The 21,313-nt window shown below is 39.1% G+C and overlaps 1 protein-coding gene across 1 annotated transcript in view; it reads right to left on the reverse strand.

The window, feature by feature from the left end:
- Positions 1 to 21,313, reverse strand: part of PGAP1 (post-GPI attachment to proteins inositol deacylase 1) — a 76,259-nt gene that overhangs the window by 47,933 nt on the left and 7,013 nt on the right. Inside the window, exons 3-5 of the mRNA XM_061440870.1 lie at positions 18,141 to 18,316; positions 6,376 to 6,547; positions 71 to 228 (exon numbers count right to left, since the gene is read on the reverse strand). Of these exons, the coding sequence (XP_061296854.1) occupies positions 71 to 228; positions 6,376 to 6,547; positions 18,141 to 18,316 (506 nt within the window). The remainder of the gene's footprint in view (positions 1 to 70; positions 229 to 6,375; positions 6,548 to 18,140; positions 18,317 to 21,313) is intronic.

The following is a 21,313-nucleotide window of genomic DNA, read 5'->3' on the forward strand; positions in this document are numbered from 1 at the left end:
TCACTTCTCCTTTCATGCCCCATTGTGACCATTATGTTACTACGTCAGTAGAATCTTTTAAAAAAATTACCACAACAGATAAGGCACTGGTATGATGGCTTAATTTTGGCAGAAAAGTCAGTCCTGAACGAACTTGGTAATCCCGGAATCCTCCAGCTACAGAAAGTGTGGTTAAATTTATCTGTCTAGCATTTAAAATCCAATAGTTGTTTACAGTCATATAAAAATCTGGTGGGAAATAAAAAAGACATACATTAAAAGTTAGTAACCATTCCCTGAAACAATAACCTATCTAAGATACTAACATTAAACTGAATTTCTGTTTAAGCCACCTGAATTGTCTATAAACAATGCCATCCACATTTCTCTACTTTGAGTAAAATCAGTTATCTTTACACATATTCTACTTTCCTCATCAGAGTACAAATACTGAGTTAGTAAACATATCAATAAAGAAAAAAGGTAACCCAATTTTACTAGCTTTGACAAGTCTATAGCAAACAGGTCTCTACATTCCACAAGGACGCATTTTGTTCATAAGCCACATAATATAGAAAGAAACACCCCAAATTCTTCCAAAGATACAAGTTTACTATGCTAAGGAGCTGTAGATCTTCCTAATCATGGCTGTATCCTTGTTTATAAGGGCTCAGCAACTTTTTACTGCAGCCACTATAGTACTGGTGACCACACAAAGCGCTATTTAAGTTCTTAAAATACCATCTATCAGGGCAATGACAGTCACATTATTCTTGGGACTCTCTACTGTAGAAAATCTGATGTTTAAAAGATTCTATTCATTTAGTTTAACAAGCAGTTTCAAAGGGAACTACTTGGGGATAATTTTTCCACTTTATCTACAGAAGATGAGAAAAATTTAGTGTCAAAAATCTGAGGCCAGGGCAGGGAGTTCGCATTTCCTGTTCTGATTATCAAAACTTAACACTTACTCCTTGGAAGGAAAGTTATGACCAACCTAGATAGCATATTGAAAAGCAGAGACATTCCTTTGCCAACAAAGGTCTGTCTAGTCAAGGCTATGGTTCTTCCAGTGGTCATGTATGGATGTGAGAGTTGGACTGTGAAGAAAGCTGAGCGCCAAAGAATTGATGTTTTTGAACTGTGGTGTTGGAAAAGACTCTTGAGAGTCCCTTGGACTGCAAGGAGATCCAACCAGTACATTCTTTTTTTTTTTTTTTTAAACTTTACATAATTGTATTAGTTTTGCCAAATATCAAAGTGAATCCGCCACAGGTATACATGTGTTCCCCATCCTGAACCCTCCTCCAGTACATTCTAAAGGAGATCAGCCCTGGGATTTCTTTGGAAGGAATGATGCTAAAGCTGAAACTCCAGTACTTTGGCCACCTCATGCGAAGAGCTGACTCATTGGAAAAGACTCTGATGCTGGGAGGGATTGGGGGCAGGAGGAAAAGGGGATGACAGAGGATGAGATGGCTGGATGGCATCACCGACTTGATGGACGTGAGTCTGAGTGAACTCCAGGAGTTGGTGATGGACAGGGAGGCCTGGCATGCTGCAATTCATGGGGTCGCAAAGAGTCGGACACGACTGAGCAACGGAACTGACTGACTGAATGCATTTTTTATCTTGTCATTTGATCACTTTTAACATTTTAGAACAGCAAACTCATCTCATTAAAGATTTCAGTCATATTTACTTAAGACTGCAACCAAGCAGACCCATTCCTAACATCTCCAGGGCCTGGGATAAGAGTTACCAATCAGGGTATATATGCCATATGTCTAAATACCAAAGTCAAAATTTCAGCTAACAAACTTAAATCAAACGTATTTTCTCTGCCTACATATATATCATATATATATATCACTGAAATAACATGAAAGGCCAGGTTCAAATTAAGAATTCCAGGCAAGAGGAGAAGGGGGCGACAGAGCATGAGATGGCTGGATGGTATCACCGACTCAATGGACATGAGTTTGAGCAAGCTCTGGGAGACAGTGAAGGACAGAGGAGCCTGGTGTGCTGCAGTTCATAGGGTTGCAAAGAGTTGGACAGGACTAAGCAACTGAGCAACAGCAAGAAGGACACCTCAGAGTTGGACACTGGCTGATGGCAGCATAGGGAGAACATATCTCTGTGGACATCTGCAGCATAAGGAGAGCAGATCACTGAGCTCTCTCCTTTACTTCTCATACACATTCCATCCTGCATCACAAGGACCTCCTGTGCATATCCAACTTCTGTCTGTACCTCAAGCAGAGCCACCCCTGGCTACAGTTCAAGCTCAGGATTGCACATACCTGTCCTCAAGACAGATCCAAGAAAGAGGCTAAGGAAGTGAGCTTGAGGCATACAGACAAGAAAATTCTGAAAGACTGCTTACCTGGATCACGGTCCAGAAGTAAAGGTACAACCTCTAAGTGGGGAGGCTATTTGCCCTGTACACTCCACACCCTGTGTGTGGATGGCAACACCAGTGCAGGGCCCTGTCAAGTGCAGAGCCCAGTGCAAGGCTTCCTTTCTCCCTATTTAAGGACAGTATTTCCAACAGGTACAAACAGGGAATCTACTTCTGCACATAATATGGGTCTCCTAAAAACTTAAAATCTATCATGCTTTGAACTTTTGCTTTTTCATACTAATTATGGCTTGACGCAATAAAAAAAAAAAAATACAAAATGAATGGCAAAGTGAAAGTCGCTCAGTCGTGTCTAACTCTTTGTGACCCCATGGACTGTATAGTCCATGGAATTCTCCAGGCCAGAATACTGGAGTGGTTAACCTTTCCCTTCTCCAGGGAATCTTCCCAACCCAGGGATCAAACCCAGGTCTCCCGCATTGCAGGTGGATTCTTTACCAGTGAGCCACAAGGGAAGCCCAAGAAGCTTGCTAATTACTGGGAAAGGCACCTTGATCCTAAGAAGCACTTTCAGCCTAAGCCAGTGGTCCCCAACCTTTTGGGCACTAGGGACAGATTTTGTGGAAGATAATTATTCCATGGACCAGGATTGGGGAGGGGGGGGCGGTTTCAGAATGAGTCAAGGGCATTACATTTATTTTGCACTTTATTTCTAGTATTATTACATCAGATCCACCTCAGATAATCAGGCATCAGATCCCAGAGGGTGCAGAAACCTGGTCTAAGCCATTTAGAGACAGACCATAAGTATCCTTCAAAAACACTAAAACCTGACTCTCTTGACAGTTTTTTCCTCAAAGAGATTTTTAAAAAGGATTTTGAGTAATTCTAATATAACTTGCAGGGCTCATCTACATACACCACATAAAATGCAGTAAGAGAAAGAAATCTTGATTATGATGACAAGTATTATGACTATGTCTTTAATTTTTTCTAAACCTATCATAAATAACAATAATTATTAGAATCAGGAAGGCATATTTAACTTCAATATAAAATTAAATTTTTTATTCAAAGAGTTTTACAGGCAAAGTTTTAAATATAATAGGGAGAAAAATCGACCTTCTCTTTAAGTACTACTGCACCAGATATCTCAGCAAATAAGTTACTCCCTGCCAATATTATGCTGAGATGGGTGTTTTGGAAAGCTACTTTGGTTTGGAGTCCTTAGGGTATATGTCTCACTAATCTATAAAAAAAATTTTCAGCACAATTAACGCAATGCAAATTTTTATAGAATAAGAAGTTGTGCAAATTTACTGATCAGGAAAAATAATTATTTCTTTCTGAAGATTTTCTTCTACACATACAATATTCCAATAGGTCATGAAGACAATACTTGACTTTAATAAAAAGTTGAGAGAGTCGGCATTTAATTCTTATTCTCCAACATTATCACTATTTAATTAGATGATAGCAATCATAAACTCCTGTTCTTCACTCAAAATTCTCTGCAAAATTACAGTATTAGCATAGTTTTATTTCCTCTGTTATCATAACTCAATTCAGAGGCAAAGGGTAAATAAAAGCACAGGCCCAGAAACAAGCTTGCCAGTGTCAACTACTGGCTCCATTATTTTCTTGCTATGTGATTTTGGGCAAGAATTTATCCTGGCCCCTTTTTCTATCTGTGAACATGGCTATAATAATAGTACCCACCTCAAGGGACTGCCCTAAATATCAAATGACCTAACCGTCATGTAAAGTTCTTGCCACAATATCCAAAATATAAGAGCTCTATAAATGTTAGCAATCGTAATTCATCTCATCATATAAAGTGTTCAGTTCAGTTCAGTTCAGTTCAGTCACTCAGTTGTGTCTGACTCTTTGCGACCCCATGAATTGCAGCACACCAGGCCTCCCTGTCCATCACCAACTCCTGGAGTTCACTCAGACTCACGTCCATCGAGTCAGTGATGCCATCCAGCCATCTCATCCTCTGTTGTCCCCTTCTCTTCCTGCCACCAATCCCTCCCAGCATCAGAGTCTTTTCCAAACTCAGCTTTTTCCATAAGGTGGCCAAAGTACTGGAGTTTCAGCTTCAGCATCATTCCTTCCAAAGAACACCCAGGGCTGATCTCCTTCAGAATGGACTGGGTGGATCTCCTTGCAGTCCAAGGGACTCTCAAAGAGTCTTCTCCAGCACCACAGTTCAAAAGCATCAATTCTTCGGCACTCAGCCTTCTTCACAGTCCAACTCTCACATCCATACATGACCACTGGAAAAACCATAGCCTTGACTAGACGGACCTTTGTTGGCAAAGTAATGTCTCTGCTTTTCAATATGCTATCTAGGTTGGTCATAACTTTCCTTCCAAGGAGTAAGCGTCTTTTAATTTCATGGCTGCAGTCACCATCTGCAGTGATTTTGGAGCCCAGAAAAATAAAGTCTGACACTGTTTCCACTGTTTCCCCATCTATTTGCCATGAAGTGATGGGACTGGATGCCATGATCTTCGTTTTCTGAATGTTGAGTTTTAAGCCAACTTTTTCACTCTCCTCTTTCACCTTCATCAAGAGGCTTTTTAGTTCCTCTTCACTTTCTGCCATAAGGGTGGTGTCATCTGCATATCTGAGGTTATTGATATTTCTCCCGGCAATCTTGATTCCAGCTTGTGTTTCTTCCAGCCCAGCGTTTCTCAAGATGTACTCTGCATATAAGTTAAATAAGCAGGGTGACAATATACAGCCTTGATGTACTCCTTTTCCTATTTGGAACCAATCTGTTGTTCCATGTCCAGTTCCAACTGTTCCATCCTGACGCGCATACAAATTTCTCAAGAGGTAGGTCAGGTGGTCTGGTATTGCCATCTCCTTCAGAATTTTCCACAGTTTATTGTGATCCACACAGTCAAAGGCTTTGGCATAGTCAATAAAGCAGAAATAGATGGTTTTCTGGAACTCTCTTGCTTTTTCCACGATCCAGAGATGTTGGCAATTTGATCTCTGGTTTCTCTGCCTTTTCTAAAACCAGTTTGAACATCTGAAGTTCATGATTCACATATTGCTGAAGCCTGGCTTGGAGAATTTTGAGCATTACTTTACTAGCATGTGAGATGAGTCCAATTATGCGGTGGTTTGAGCATTCTTTGGCATTGGAATGAAATCTGACCTTTTCCAGTCCTGTGGCCACTGCTGAGTTTTCCACATTTGCTGGCATGAGTGCAGCACTTTCACAGAATCATCTTTCAGGATTTGAAATAGCTCCACTGGAATTCCATCACCTCCACTAGCTTTGTTCATAGTGATGCTTTCTAAGGCCCACTTGACTTCACATTCCAGGATATCTGGCTCTAGGTGAGTGATCACACCATTATGATTATCTGGGTCGTGAAGATCTTTTTTGTACAGTTTTTCTGTGTATTCTTGCCACCTCTTAATATCTTCTGCTTCTGTTAGGTCCATACAATTTCTGTCCTTTATCAAGCCCATCTTTGCATGAAATGTTCCCTTGAGATCTCTAATTTTCTTGAAGAGATCTCTAGTCTTTCCCATTCTGTTGTTTTCCTCTATTTCTTTGCATTGATCGCTGAGGAAGGCTTTCTTATCTCTTCTTGCTATCAAGTGTTAGCAGACCTATTTATTTTAAAAAAGGCACTTCTACTATTTTACCTAAATATAAGTTTATTTTCAATAGAGTAGCCAGAAGAGTTAACAAAACACAGAAATATAAATACACTTGGAGTCAGCATCAAGAACAACTAAGAAAGCTCAAATGCCTAGAGGTTGTAGGACACATGCCGTCCAGGTTAAGATGCAACAGGCCGAGAAAACTAACAGCAGTTTCAGTTATGAATCTTAAGCTGAAAGTCACAAAAAGAGATGCTCAGAATTAGAAGTGCTGATTTAAACCTAAGCTGCTTCACACATGGATAAACCTGTAGCATACTCTAAAGGGAGTAGCTACAAGGATTTGTTTAATCCTAAACAACAATGGGGAGGTCAGTTAGAGTTTATGTAATAGTACTCACCTGTAATGAAACGATCTAATGGCATCACAGGAGCAACATGAGGTGTGGCTTGTGTAACAAGAAGATTGATCAGATCTTGTTTAAAATTTTTCAGTGTAAGCAATGCTCTTGCCACAAGGCCACCCATAGAATGACCGACTATTGCCACACTTTTGGGAGCAAATTCTTGACCCTATTAAAAAAAAAATCATCAAGACATGATTAAGGATTAGAATCACAGTAAACATAATAAATACTTCTCTCTACATATAAGCAACTTTATTGAAAAAAGAATAAACTATTTATATAATCTCCCTTAATAAGACAGAAATACATTTTCATATACTTGTAATTAGTATATACATACTGCTTTGTGTTCTGTAAGCATTTTTAAAAGTTAAGCTTTGGTTTTCTGAACCAAAATCACAACCCTTGGTCTAGCAAATCATGTTTTTCCCATTTGTTATATTGTATGTAAGAGGTGTGATTACATTTGGTGTATATCAGAATATTAGGTTTTATAGGATATATAAAGTGAGATCACTTATTTGAAAATGGAGGTATCACAAAAAAGCCACATCTATTCCAGTTGCCATAGCAATGTACTATTGAATCATATCAATGTATCTTATCTCATCAAATTATTTCTCTATTGTGGGCCTGGGCTTAAAAAGGAGTCAGCAATCCACAACATTTATTCACTGATAATTACATATTTTAATTTTAAAGTAAGTTATTTCTTTTAAAAAAATCTTTTCTATCTCCATATAGGCCCAAACTTCTGTTCATCACCTTCCACACTGATACTTCATCCATGCCTTCTCTCCTGTTACTATAATCTGGGCTTCATGAAGAACCAGAGTTAATAGAATAGACCTGAGACTGCTATCCTTATAACTGACTGTATTCAAGGTTGGCTGTGGTTTGCTGTCTGCGACCATAGACTTTGGAAGGGTTCCCATCATTTCCTGAATTATAAAAATGGCTCGTTATACCAAAACTGCTTTGTAAACATGGTTTATGTTGAGTACCTTCTGCCTTATTTTTGTTGGGATTTTGGCACATGGGAGGCACAGGCACAAGGTGTCCAGGTGACTGGTCCTCTAGAAGAAACTTTGGCTACTGACTCTCTAATGCATGTCACAGTCGTTGCTGCAGGAATTAAACGTATCCAGAGTGACTTTCCTGTAAGGGGACATTGGGAAGCTTTCACCTGGTTTCTCTGGACTTCACCCCATGCACCTTTTCTTTTTGCCAATTTTGCTTTGTATCCTTTCACTATAATAAATCACAACCATAAGAACAACTATATGCTGAGTCTTATAAGGCCACCTGGAGAATCATCAGCCTGAGGATGGTTCTGGTGGTCTTCTGAAACATACTTGATCTTAGCAAAAGCCAAACCCTACATTTGTGCTTTGAAACCTACCCCCTTTGGCCTTCTCAAGGACATCACTCTGGCAATTCTTCTCACTTTCTTATTGCATTATTGTTTCTGTCCACTAGATCATTCTCACTAGTATATAAATATGGTCTCCCCCACTGGCTCAGAGGGTAAAGAATTTGGCTGAAATGCAGGAGACACAGGAGATGTGGATTCAATCCCTCATCAGGAAGATCCCTTGGTGGAGGAAATGGCAACCTACTCCAGTATTCTCGTCTGAAAAGTCCCATGGACAGAGGAGCCTGGTGGGCTACAGTCCAAAGGGTCACAAAAAGTCAGACACAGTTGAGAACTAAGCAAAAACAACTACTAGATCATTCCTACTAGTATATAAATATACTGTTATTCTCTCTTAAAAAGTAAAAACTTTATTTTTACTTCTATTTTAGCAACCATATCTTTCTTTATATACCCCTTGAGAGCAAAACTCTTCAAAAACAGTTGTCTGCACAGTACTTGCTGTATCCAATTTTTCAAACACCCTTAAACCCATTCTGATCAGGTTTTCCCCTGCAACACTCTTTTAAAACTGCACTTACCTGGTCACCAAGGAATCTAAAGATCAATTCTCAATCCTCACCTTACTTGACCTATCAATGGCAATTTACATAGTTGATCACTTCTTCCTCTTTGAAAATGCTTTGCTTGGTTTCCTTGATGAGATACTCTTATGGTTCTCCTCTTACCTCACTGACTGCTCCTTTTTAGTCTCTTGCTGGTTCCTTCTTATCTCCCCTCACCTTTTAATACTGGTATGACTCAGACCTCATTCCTTACATATCTTCTTTCACATCTTGAACCCATTAGTGATCTCATCCAGTCTCATGGCTCTAACTACATCTCAGTTCTGTTCAGTTCAGTTGCTCAGTCATGTCCAACTCTGCAACTCCATGGACTGCAGCACACCAGGCCTCCCTGTCCATCGCCAACACCCAGAGTTTACTCAAACTCATGTCCATTGAGTTGGTGATGCCATCCAACCATCTCATCCTCTGTCGTTCCCTTCTCCTCCCACCTTCAATCTTTCTTAGCATCAGGGTCTTTTCCAGTGAGTCAGTTCTTTGCATCAGGTGGCCAAAGTATTGGAGTTTCAGTTTCAACACCAGTCCTTCCAATGAATATTCAGGACTGATTTCCTGTAGGATGGACTGGTTGGATCTCCTTGCAGTCCAAGGGACTCTCAAGAGTCTTCTCCAACACCACAGTTCAAAACCATCAATTCTTCGCACTCAGCTTTCCTTACAGTTCAACTCTCACATTCATACATGACTACTAGAAAAATCATAGCTTTGACTAGATGAACCTTTGTTGGCAAAGTAATGTCTCTGCTTTTTAATATGCTGTCTAACTACATCTATATGCTGTCAATCCTCAAGCTATCTCCAGACTGGATCTGTTCTCCTGACTTCAGTCGCTCAGTCATGTCCTACTCTTTGCGACCCCATGAATTCCATGCCAGGCCTCCCTGTCCATCACCAATTCCCGGAGTTCACTCAAACTCACGTCCATCGAGTCGGTGATGCCATCCAGCCATCTCATCCTCTGTCGTCCCCTTCTCCTCCTGCCCCCAAGCCCTCCCAGCACCAGAGTCTTTTCCAATGAGTCAACTCTTTGCATCAGGAGGCCAAAGTACTGGAGTTTCAGCTTTAGCATCATTCCTTCCAAAGAAATCCCAGGGCTGATCTCCTTCAGAATGCACTGGTTGGATCTCCTTGCAGTCCAAGGGACTCTCAAGAGTCTTCTCCAGCACCACAGTTCAAAAGCATCAATTCTTCGGCACTCAGCTTTCTTCACAGTCCAACTCTCACATCCATACATGACCACTAGAAAAACCATAGCCTTGACTAGACAGACCTTTGATGGCAAAGTAATGTCTCTGCTTTTCAATATGCTATCTAGGTTGGTCATAACTTTCCTTCCAAGGAGCAAGCGTTTTTTAATTTCATGGCTGCAATCACCATCTGCAGTGATTTTGGAGCCCAAAAAAATAAAGTCTGACACTGTTTCCACTGTGTCCCCATCTATTTCCCATGAAGTGATGGGACCGGATGCCATGTTCTTCGTTTTCTGAATGCTGAGCTTTAAGCCAACTTTTTCACTCTCCTCTTTCACTTTCATCAAGAGGCTTTTTAGTTCCTCTTCACTTTCTGCCATAAGGGTGGTGTCATCTGCATATCTGAGGTGATCGATATTTCTCCCGGTAATCTTGATTCCAGCTTGTGCTTCTTTCAGCCCAGAGTTTCTCAGGATGTACTCTGCAAATAAGTTAAATAAGCAGGGTGACAATATACAGCCTTGATGTACTCCTTTTCCTATTTGGAACCAATCTGTTGTTCCATGTCCAGTTCTAAATGTTGCTTCCTGACCTGCATATAGGTTTCTCAAGAGGCAGGTCAGGTGGTCTGGTATTGCCATCTCCTTCAGAATTTTCCGCACTTTATTGTGATCCACACAGTCAAAGGCTTTGGCATAGTCAATAAAACTAAAATAGATGTTTTTCTGGAACTCTCTTGCTTTTTTGATGATCCAGCAGATGATGGCAATTTGATCTCTGGTTCCTCTGCCTTTTCTAAAACCAGATTGAACATCTGGAAGTTCACAGTTCACGTATTGCTGAAGCCTGGCTTGGAGAATTTTGAGCATTACTTTACTAGCGTGTGACATGAGTGCAATTGTGCGGTAGTTTGAGCATTCTTTGGCGTTGCCTTTCTTTGGGATTGGAATGAAAACTGACCTTTTCCAGTCCTGTGGCCACTGCTGAGTTTTCCACATATGCTGGCATATCGAGTGCAGCACTTTCACAGCATCATCTTTCAGGATTTGAAATAGCTCAACTGGAATTCCATCACCTCCACTAGCTTTGTTCGTAGGGATGCTTTCTAAGGCCCACTTGACTTCACATTTCAGGATGTCTGGCTCTAGGTGAGTGATCACACCATCATGATTATCTTGGTCATGAAGATCTTTTTTGTACAGTTCTTCTGTGTATTCTTGCCACCTCTTCTTAGTATCTTCTGCTTCTGTTAGGTCCATACCATTTCTGTCCTTTATTGAGCCCATCTTTAAATGAAATGTTCCCTTGGTATCTCTAATTTTCTTGAAGAGATCTCTAGTCTTTCCCATCTGTTGTTTTCCTCTATTTCTTTGCATTGATCACTAAGGAAGGCTTTCTTATCTCTCCTTGCTATTCTTTGGAACTCTGCGTTCAGATGCTTGTATCTTTCCTTTTCTCCTTTGCTTCTCACTTCTTTTCTTTTCACAGCTATTTGTAAGGCCTCCCCAGACAGCCATTTTGCTTTTTTGCATTTCTTTTCCATGGGGATGGTCTTGATCCCTGTCTCCTATACAGTGTTATGAACCTCCGTCCAAAGTTCATCAGGCACTCTACCTATCAGATCTAGTGTCTTAAATCTATTTCTCACTTACACTGTATAATCATAAGAAATTTGATTTAGGTCATATGTGAATGGTCTAGTGGTTTTCCCTACTTTCTTCAATTTAAGTCTGAATTTGGCAGTAAGGAGTTCATGATCTGAGTTACAGTCTTGTTTTTGCTGACTGTATAGAGCTTCTCCATCTTTGACTGCAAAGAATATAATCAATCTGATTTCGGTGTTGACCATCTGGTGATGTCCATGTATAGAGTCTTCTCTTGTGTTGTTGGAAGAGGGTGTTTGTTATGACCAGTGCATTTTCTTGGCAAACTCTATTAGCCTTTGCCCTGCTTCATTCCGTACTCCAAGGCCAAATTTGCCTGTTACCCCAGGTGTTTCTTGCCTTCCTACTTTTGCATTCCTGCCCCTATAATGAAAAGGACATCTTTTTTGGGTGTTAGTTCTAAAAGGTCTTGTAGGTCTTCATAGAACCATTCAGCTTCAGCCTCTTCAGCATTACTGGTTGGAGCATGGACTTGGATTTCTGGGATATTGAGTGGTTTGCCTTGGAAACAAACAGAGATCATTCTGTCATTTTTGAGATTGCATCCAAGTACTGCATTTCAGACTCTTTTGTGGACCATGATAGCTACTCCATTTCTTCTAAGGGATTCCTGCCCACAGTAGTAGATATAATGGTCATCTGAGTTAAATTCACCCATTCCGGTCCATTTTAGTTCACTGAATCCTAGAATGTCGACGTTCACTCTTGCCATTTCCTGTTTGACCACTTCCAATTTGCCTTGATTCATGGACCTGACATTCCAGGTTCCTATGCAATATTGCTCTTTACAGCATCAGACCTTGCTTCTATCACCAGTCACATCCACAGCTGGGTATTGTTTTTGCTTCGCTCTATCCTTTCATTCTTTCTGGAGTTATTTCTCCACTGATGTCCAGTAGCATATTGGGCACCTACCGACCTGGGGAGTTCCTCTTTCAGTATCCTATCATTTTGCCTTTTTATACTGTTCATGGGGTTCTCAGGGAAAGAATACTGAAGTGGTTTGCCATTCCCTTCTCCAGTGGACCACATTCTGTCAGACCTCTCCGCCATGACCCACCCATCTCGGGTGGCCCCACAGGGCATGGCTTAGTTTCATTGAGTTAGACAAGGCTGTGGTAGGTTTGATTAGATTGGCTAGTTTTCTGTGATTATGGTTTCAGTGCGTCTGCCCTTTGATGCCTCTTGCAACACCTACCGTCTTACTTGGGTTTCTCTTACCTTGGACGTGGGATATCTCTTCATGGCTGCTCCAGCAAACTGCAGCCGCTGCTCCTTACCCTGGATGAGGGGTATCTCTTCACTGGCTGCCCCTCCTGACCTTGAACGTGGAGTAGCTCCTCTCGGCCCTCCTGCACCCACGACTACAACTGCATGCTAGCTATACTTGGGATGTCTAAAATGTACCTTAAATACAATCTGTCTAGAACTGAACTCTTAATATCCTTTAGATCTGTTCCTCTTACATTTCTCCCCACCCTGGCTAATCATAATTAAATTCTTTTAGTTTTTCTAGTTTGAAATGAGGTAAAGTGTTAGTCTCTCAGTCATGTCTGACTCTTTGCGACCCCATGGACTATAGCCCACCAGGCTCCTCTGTCCACAGAGTTCTCCAGGCAAGAATACTGCAGTGGCTTGCCATGCCCTCCTCCAGGGGATCTTCCTGACCCCTGGGTCGAATCTGGGTCTCCTGCATTGCAGGCAGATTCTTTACCATCTGAACCACCGAGGAACCCCTTTTTCTAGTTTGGGTCATCCTTAACTCTTCTTTTTCTCTCACATTTCCCCTCCATACCTGAACTGCCAGCAACTCCTTTTGCCTTTGAGATTTATACCAGTCTGACCATTTCCTATCATTTCCACTGCTATCAACTTGATCCAAACCAAAATTACCTTGCCAAAATTACTTCAGTAGCTTCTTAACTGGTGTCTCTGCTTCTACCTTTACATCCCTTCAGTTTATCCTCAAAAGCACACTGACACCAGAATGATACTGTTATAACCTAAAACAGGGTTAAATGGTAAAGAATTTGTCTGTGAACGAAGGAGACACAGGTTAGATCCCTAGACCAGGAAGATTCCACATGTTGCAAAGCAACTAAGACCGTGGGTCACAACTATTGAGCCTGTGCTACTGAAGCCGGAATGCCTAGAACCCATGCTCTGCAACAAGAGAAGCACTGCAATGAGAAGTCCGTGCACTGCAATGGAGAGTAGTCCCTGCTCTCAACTACTAGAGAAAAAGCCCGAGCCACAACAAAGACCCAGCAGAGCCAAAAATAAATAAAAATTAAAAAGAAAAAACCTACAACAGAACATGTTATTCCTTTGTTCAAAAACCTCTTTAGTGGCTTTCTGTATCATTTAATAAAAGGCAAAATTCTTAAAATTGCCTGCAAGATTCTATAAATTACCTTCCTCCCAAACTTTCCTTCTACTTACTGTTCCAGCCATACCAGACTCGTTTTTCCTGAAATACAGGACCCATGTGTTTGCCTCATATATTTGTTTCCTCTTCCTACAGTACTTTCCCTAGGTATCTAAATAGGCTAAGTAAGTAAGTAAGTGAAGTCGCTCAGTCGTGTCTGACTCTGCGACCCCATGGACTGTAGCCCACCAGGCTTCTCTGTCCATGGGATTCTCCAGGCAAGAATACTGGAGTGGGTTGCCATTTCCTTCTCCAGGGGATCTTCCCAACCCAGGGATCAAACCTGGGTCTCCTGCATTGCAGGCAGATGCTTTAACCTCTGAGCCACCAGGGAAGCCACTCCCTCATGTCCTTAGTTTGTATCAAATTGTCTGTGTCTCAACAGAGTTCTTCACTGGGTGCCCTTATTTATAATTGTAGTCTACCTTCAACTACCTATCTCCCTTTTCTGTTTTTAACTCCTGGTATTTATCACAAGAAAGTATGTATTTTTCTTATTTATGATGTTTTCTGCCTGCCTCTCCATATTGGAACATAGTTCCATGAGGGCTTAGATTTCTGTTTTATTCATTCCTATATTTGCATGCAGACTCACATGATGAACGAATGTGGTTTCTTCCATCTAAAATGTCCTCTCACTTTCCCATACCCAAGTCATATCCATTCAACAAGACTGAGTTGTCTCTTAATCCCTATTGTACTTGCTTGTAACAGAAATAATACTTTCTAAAAGCCTCAATTTAAAAGAAAGTCTATTAGTTCTATTAAAAATGTAACATGTATTTGTTAGAGAAAACAAGACAACAACAACAAAAAGAACAAAAACAAAGCACCTAATACATAACATTAGAGACACAATTGCTTTTTGGGAAAGACATTTATGGAATTAAATCTCATTTTGAAATCACATCTAATTTATCTTATCTAATAACTATCAGATATGTAAAAGGTTCTGTTTCATCTTACGGCTTGTTTCATCCTACAATAAGTGTAGATTTAAGCTAAAAAATATTTGAAGTAATTTTATTTTTTTTGAAGTAATTTTAAAATGCTGACTTAGGCAACAAATCAAGACACCTAAATTTCATTTTCAAGATACACAGGAATACCAATGACTGGATGACTGTAGCTTTACAGTTAAGTCTTGAATCAGGCAATGCAGGACCTCCAACTTTGTTCTTTGCCAAGATGGGTCTTTTTTTTTAATTATTTGTTGCTTTGATTCTTTCCACATAAGCATATCAATTTTAAAAAAAGAACTACTGGTATTTGATTTGTAAAGCATTAAATCTACTGGTCTATTTGGGGAAAATTTGGGATTCCCTTGTAGCTCAGTCGGTAAAGAATCTGTCTGCAGTGCAGGAGACCCAGGTTTGATCCCTGAGTTGGGAAGATCCCCTAGAGAAGGAAATCGAAACCCACTCCAGTATCCTTGCCTGGAAAATCTCATGGACAGAGGAGCCTGGTGGACTGCAGTCCATGGGGTTGCAAAGAGTCGGGCATGACTGAGCGACTAACACTTGGGGAAATTTTACATCTTAATCTTGAGATTCTAAACCATAAAGTTGGTCTGTTCATTTATTTTGGATTTCTTTAATTTCTACCATCAGGGTTTGCAGTTCAGCAGGGTTTACAGTTTTCAGTGAATAGATCTTGCACATCTTTCACTAAATTTATCCATAAGATTTTTTACACTATTGTAAATGCATTTCAAAACTTCACCTTCCATTTGATCACTGATTTCTAAATATTGACCATTTACCTGTGATTCTGCTAAATTCACTTATGAATCCTAAAACTATACTTCTACTACTTTAATCTTAAAAATTCTGATGACATGTTTTCATTTTAATTCAATTCAAAACATTTTCAAATTTCACCCATGATTTTCTTTTTAACCTCTAGGTTATCTAGAAGTCATTTCCAAACATTGGACGATTTTCCAGATATCTTTTGTTGAGATTTCTAATTTAATTCTGTTATGTTCAGAAAATAAACCCTGTATGACTTCAATCCTGACACTGAGACTTGTTTTATGGCTTAACATATGGCATATCTTAGTAAATGTTCTATGTGCACTGAAAGAGATCACAGTTTGTTCAGTTGTCGGGTGTGGCCTATAAATATCAGTAAGCCCAGCTTGTTTCTACAGTTGTTGGGTATGTTCTATAAATGTCCACAGGTCAAGCTGATTAACAGTGTTAAACTTATATAGTTTACTGGTTTGCTATTTATTTCATCAATTATTGAGAGACGATTGTTGAAATTATCAACTCTAATTGTGAATTTACATATTTTTCCTCTAGTTTGTTAATTCTGCTTCATCAACTTGGAAGCTCTGTTACTAGGTGCATACTCCCTTGAGATTCTTGGCCTTCTTGATGAGCTGACTCTTATCACCAAGAAATGTCCCTCTTTTTCAATGTAATGTCCTTTGTCCTAGAATCTATTTAATTGATACTAAGATTGCCATGCTAACTTTCATACTATCTGTATTTGTATGTGTATTTTTTCCATTCCTTTACATTTCTTAATCAGGATTTTTACATCTAAAATGGCTTTTGCTTTCCAGTACTCAGATTAGCATATAGTTTGGTGGCTCTTGTTTTTCAATCCAGTCTGACAAGATCTTTCTTTTAATTGGAGTGTTTAATCCATCTACAATTAATATAATTATTGATATTGATCAATTATTGATCTATCATCTTGCCATTTGTTTTCTGTTTGTCCCATCTGTCTTTCGGTTCTTTCCTTTCAGACTGAATACATTTTATTGTACTTCACTGATATTGCATTTTTTTACAAATCAAAGGTCTATGGCAACTTTGCACTGAACAAGTCTATTGGTGCCATTTTCCAATATTTATTCACTTTGTGTCACATTTTTGATAATTATTGCAATGTGTCAAACTTTTCCATTTTATTTGTTATTGTGAGCTGTGTGATCACTGACCTTTGATATTACTACTATGATGGTTCAAACGATGGTCAGCATTTCTTAGCAATATTTTAAAATTAAGGTATGCACATTTTTAAAAACATGATGCTATCACACACTTGATAGTCCATGATATACTGCAAACATAACTTTATATGAACTAGACCCCCAAAAATTCATGACACTTGCTTAATTGCAGTATCTGCTTTATTGCAGCAGTCTGGAACCGAACCTGCAGTATCTCTGAAGTAGATCTGTATTTCTCCTCCATTTGTTCTTTAGCTGCATCTCCTTTTTTGTTGTTGTTACTCTAGAAATTACAATATACAACCTGATCAGTCTATCATGAATTAACATTACACTTCTTACTGTAGTGGAATAATTCTATTTATTCCTCTTCCTATCTTTTCACCATTAGTATATATTTTCCTTCTAAATAAATTATAAACTTCATAATGAATTCATTACTGGAAATAAATTTTTTAACCTTTTAATTCTGAACCAATTAGACACTGGCTCTTTAATCCTAACCCTTCCTCCTTGGTATGCTATTGCCTTGTATTGCCATGTGCATACATAATGTAGCACTCAAAGACTAAAAGAATCAAATTTTAGAGCTCCTATCTATGCCTAGTTCTTGGTTCTCTTCTTCTCCTACTCTGACCACAAATCTAGCTATTTCTGTAGTCCCAAATGCCAGCCTCTGCCTTCTTCAGCGTAGTGATGTCAATTTGCTCTGTTTCATCTCTAAGAATTTACCCCATGGTCTGCAAAATGCTTCCAGGCAGAAAGCTGGGCCCTCATGGAGCTCCCATCACATGTTTTCCCTCTTTCAGTGATCATGGTCCTTTACCATTTGGTTGTCCAACATCTGAAAACATGTGCTTCAGGTATTTTCACTAGTTTTGTAATTGTTTATATATGGAAGTGGTCTACTCTGCTGCTGCTGCTGCTAGTACCAGTTATTTAGACAATTAGCAGAATTAACAAACTAGAGGAAAAAAATAGGTAAATTCACAATTAGAGTTGATAATTTCAACAAATCCATACTAATGGATTTAGGAAATGCACTGCACTTCTAATTAGTATATAAAGGAAAAAAAAATGTGTTTTCCCAAAATTCACAAGAAAGAGTACCTGTAAACTGAACTTGAACTTCAAAACCCACAACTGAATTCAAAGCAATAGAATTTCACACAAGAAAACCTTTGGGCCACTTTTGCTTCAACTTCTGTGTGTGTGTGTGTGTGTGTGTGTGTACACACAACTCTTTGGACTTCATGGACTGTAGCCTGCCAGGCTCCTCTGTCCATGGAATTTGCCAGGCAAGAATACTGGTGTAGCAGCCATTTCCTACTCCAGCAGATCTTCCTGACCTAGGGATCGAACCTGTATCTCTTGTACTGGCAGGAGGATTCTTTACCGCTGAGCCATCTGGGAAGCTCATGTAAACAAATAATTTAAAATATGCTGAGTCTCTTCAACAAACAAAGATACCAGTAGGCTGATCACTACTGATTTGCATGATTATCTCATACCTTATAGAGCTTGAGAATTGTTTTAATGCATTCATGCACAAACTTGGTCTGTTTCTGAAGACTTCCACCATACAGTGCCACCAGTTCTTCATTGAAATTCACGCTAAAGAAGTCAAAGTGGTATTTGAAGTCAATGTCTTCGGCTTTTCTAAGTGCAATAGAGCCAATAGAACGAACTGCAGAGGAAAAGGATTAAGTGCATATGAAACAAAATTTTTTAAAGTTTCTTCTATTCTAAAGCTTCAAAATCTCTTAACAAATAACTATCTCACACTCTGAATAAAACCTATTTCAGGGTGACATCCTTAATAATACCACTTTAGAAGAACAAACCCACCTAGCCAATTGTGTGTCTTGTTCTATAAATTTTTAAAAATTAAATATAAAGTGAATGGTTCCTTCATTCTCTACCTGTTTCCCCTTCAGCAGGGGCAACAACAGCTAAATGGGAAGAAAGGAATCCTTGCGCAATAAGAAGTAGGAACTTTGTCAAACTTGAGGATTTTAAGAGTGAGAAAATCCTACAATGTCTGCTCATTACAGCTCATCACAGTGGTTTTAAATACTCATGGAAGATTTGTCTTTTTTTCTTACACATGACATCACTGTAAGTAAATCTTGTCATGCTCTACCTTCTAAATATTTCCCCAATCAAGCCTTCTTCACCACTTCCACCACTACCTTCCTAATCCAAGCATCATCATCTCTTGCCTGAACTACTCTAATAGTTTCCTAAACAGGCTCTCTGTTTCTACTGTTGAACTTTGTGATAAAACATATATATGTATATAAGTAATATACATATATTGTGATAAATATGTCACATATACTATACATATATAGTGATAAAGTGTGTGTATATATATATGTATAGAAACAATTTTTTAAGTTGCTGGTCTCTTAATTTCAAATGTAATTCCCATTTCCCACAATTATACTCTCCAGGTTTTGGGTTTAGTAAACAAAACATTTGTTTGCCACTCCATTTTTTTAAACATATATAATTCACAAACTATGTAACTCATTGTGCAAAACATACAATTTAATCATATTTTGTATAGTCACAGAGGTATATAATCGTTTTCTGCAATCTAACTTCAGACATTTTTTAATCACTCTCAAAAGAAAACCCTTTACTCATTAGCAGTTACTCTTCATTATTCTCTTCCTCCTAATTCCTAGAAAGCACTAATATATGTGTGTGTGTGTGTGTGTGTGTGTATAAAACTGAATCACTTTGCTGTATACCTGTAACTAACACAACACTGTAAATCAACTATTCTTCAATGTTTTAAAAGATCTAAGATAAAAAATCAGTAAAAGTTACTTTTACTAGGTTAAAAAAAAATGTTAAGCAGAAGAAGCCAGTCACAGAATAATACACACTGAGTGATTACAGTGAAAAGTTTAAAACAGCCCAAAATTGGGACTTCCTTGGTGGTCCAGTAGTTAAAACTTGGTGCATCCACTGCAGGGGACACAGGTTCAATCCCTGGTTGGGAAACTAAGATTCTGCATGCTGAGTGGCAAGGCCAAAAATAAAAATAATAATAAAATAAAAAATATCAGCTCCTCTTTAAAAAAAAATTTCCTTAATAGCCCCAAATAAGTAGAATGAATTAGAGATGCACACTAAGATGCTAAAACTATAAAGAAAGTAAAGAAAATGACTACCTTAAACTTAGGATTGTGGCTTCATCTAGAAGGGAAGGAGGGAGTTTTAATCAGGAAAGGGCACACGGGGGCTTCCAGGGTGCTGACGATCTTCTATTTCTTGACTTGAGTATGGCCCCTGGGTACTCACTCTATAATCATTTTTAACCAAATAGTGATAGTCTACACATTTTTCTGTTTATGTGTTATACTTCAAATACAATGATTAAATTTTAAAAATCAGAGTTTATAATTTCCTACCCAACCTCTCCAATAGTTATCCATCACATTTAAATCAAAATTCTAAGTCTCTTCCACAGCTTTTATGATACAGCCTGTGCCTACTTTTCCATCCTCATCACTTTTCACTTTCTCTAGTCTCAGTAGCCTTGAATGCACCAAACGTGTTCCTGCTTCCACGTCTTCCCTGAAACAGTACCATACCTTAGTCCCTTGCCATACTCAGGCCTCCGCTCAAAATGTCATCTCCTCATACTGGCCACTTCATCTAGTCACCTCTTGACCCTGTTTATCCTTTATCCCTTACTCATTTATTTTTCTAACTTTTAACATTGCTGCTAAGTCACTTCAGTCGTGTCCGACTCTGTGTGACCCCATAGATGGCATCCCACCAGGCTCCTCCGTCCCTGGGATTCTCCAGGCAAGAACATTGGAGTGGGTTGCCATTTCCTTCTCCAATGCATGAAAGTGAAAAGTGAAAGTGATGTTCTCAGTCATGTCCGACTCTTAGCGACCCCATGGACTGCAGCCTACCAGGCTCCTCCATCCATGGGATTTTCCAGGCAAGAGTACTGGAGTGGGGTGCCATTGCCTTCTCCGACTTTTAACATTACTGGCATACTAATATCTAGAATATCTAGAATACTGCCTAATATCTAAAACACTGCTTGGCTCATGGTAAGTACCTCATAAATATTTGCTAGCTAAATAGATAAACATGTAAGTAATTATACTTTGTTGCTGTTCAGTCACTAAGTTGTGTCCAACTCTTTGCAACCTCATGGACTACAGCACACCAGGCTTCCCTGTCCTTCACTATCTCCTGGAGTAATACTAAATGTTGAAATAATTCTATTCTCATTATTTAAAGAACACATCATTTTTTTTAACAATAAAAAAGGGATTTTAGCTGAAATTACTTCTACATTGCTTGACTGTTACACTAGGAATAACTGTTATATTTCAATTTGGAATATGTACACAAATCTTCCCCAACCCCACCTTTCTGTGTTTGCCTCCGTATTTCTAGATCTAATTTAAATAGCTCCAAAAGAAAGAAATCAATCTCCTCTCTTGCTCAGCATAACTTAAACCACCCATTTACTTCTCTAGTCAATCCTTTAGGTTCTCTTTTGTGTACACTCAATTTCTAACATAAACCTCTTACCTCTGCTGATTCCCAAATCCCTATATCATCTATTTATCATCATCTTATCTTCTCCTACTTATTCTCTGCAAAGTGGCTTTCAACTTTTTTTTTATATACTTGTCACATACTT

This window comes from Bos javanicus, chromosome 2 (genome assembly GCF_032452875.1).
Source record: "Bos javanicus breed banteng chromosome 2, ARS-OSU_banteng_1.0, whole genome shotgun sequence".
Taxonomy (NCBI): domain Eukaryota; kingdom Metazoa; phylum Chordata; class Mammalia; order Artiodactyla; family Bovidae; genus Bos; species Bos javanicus.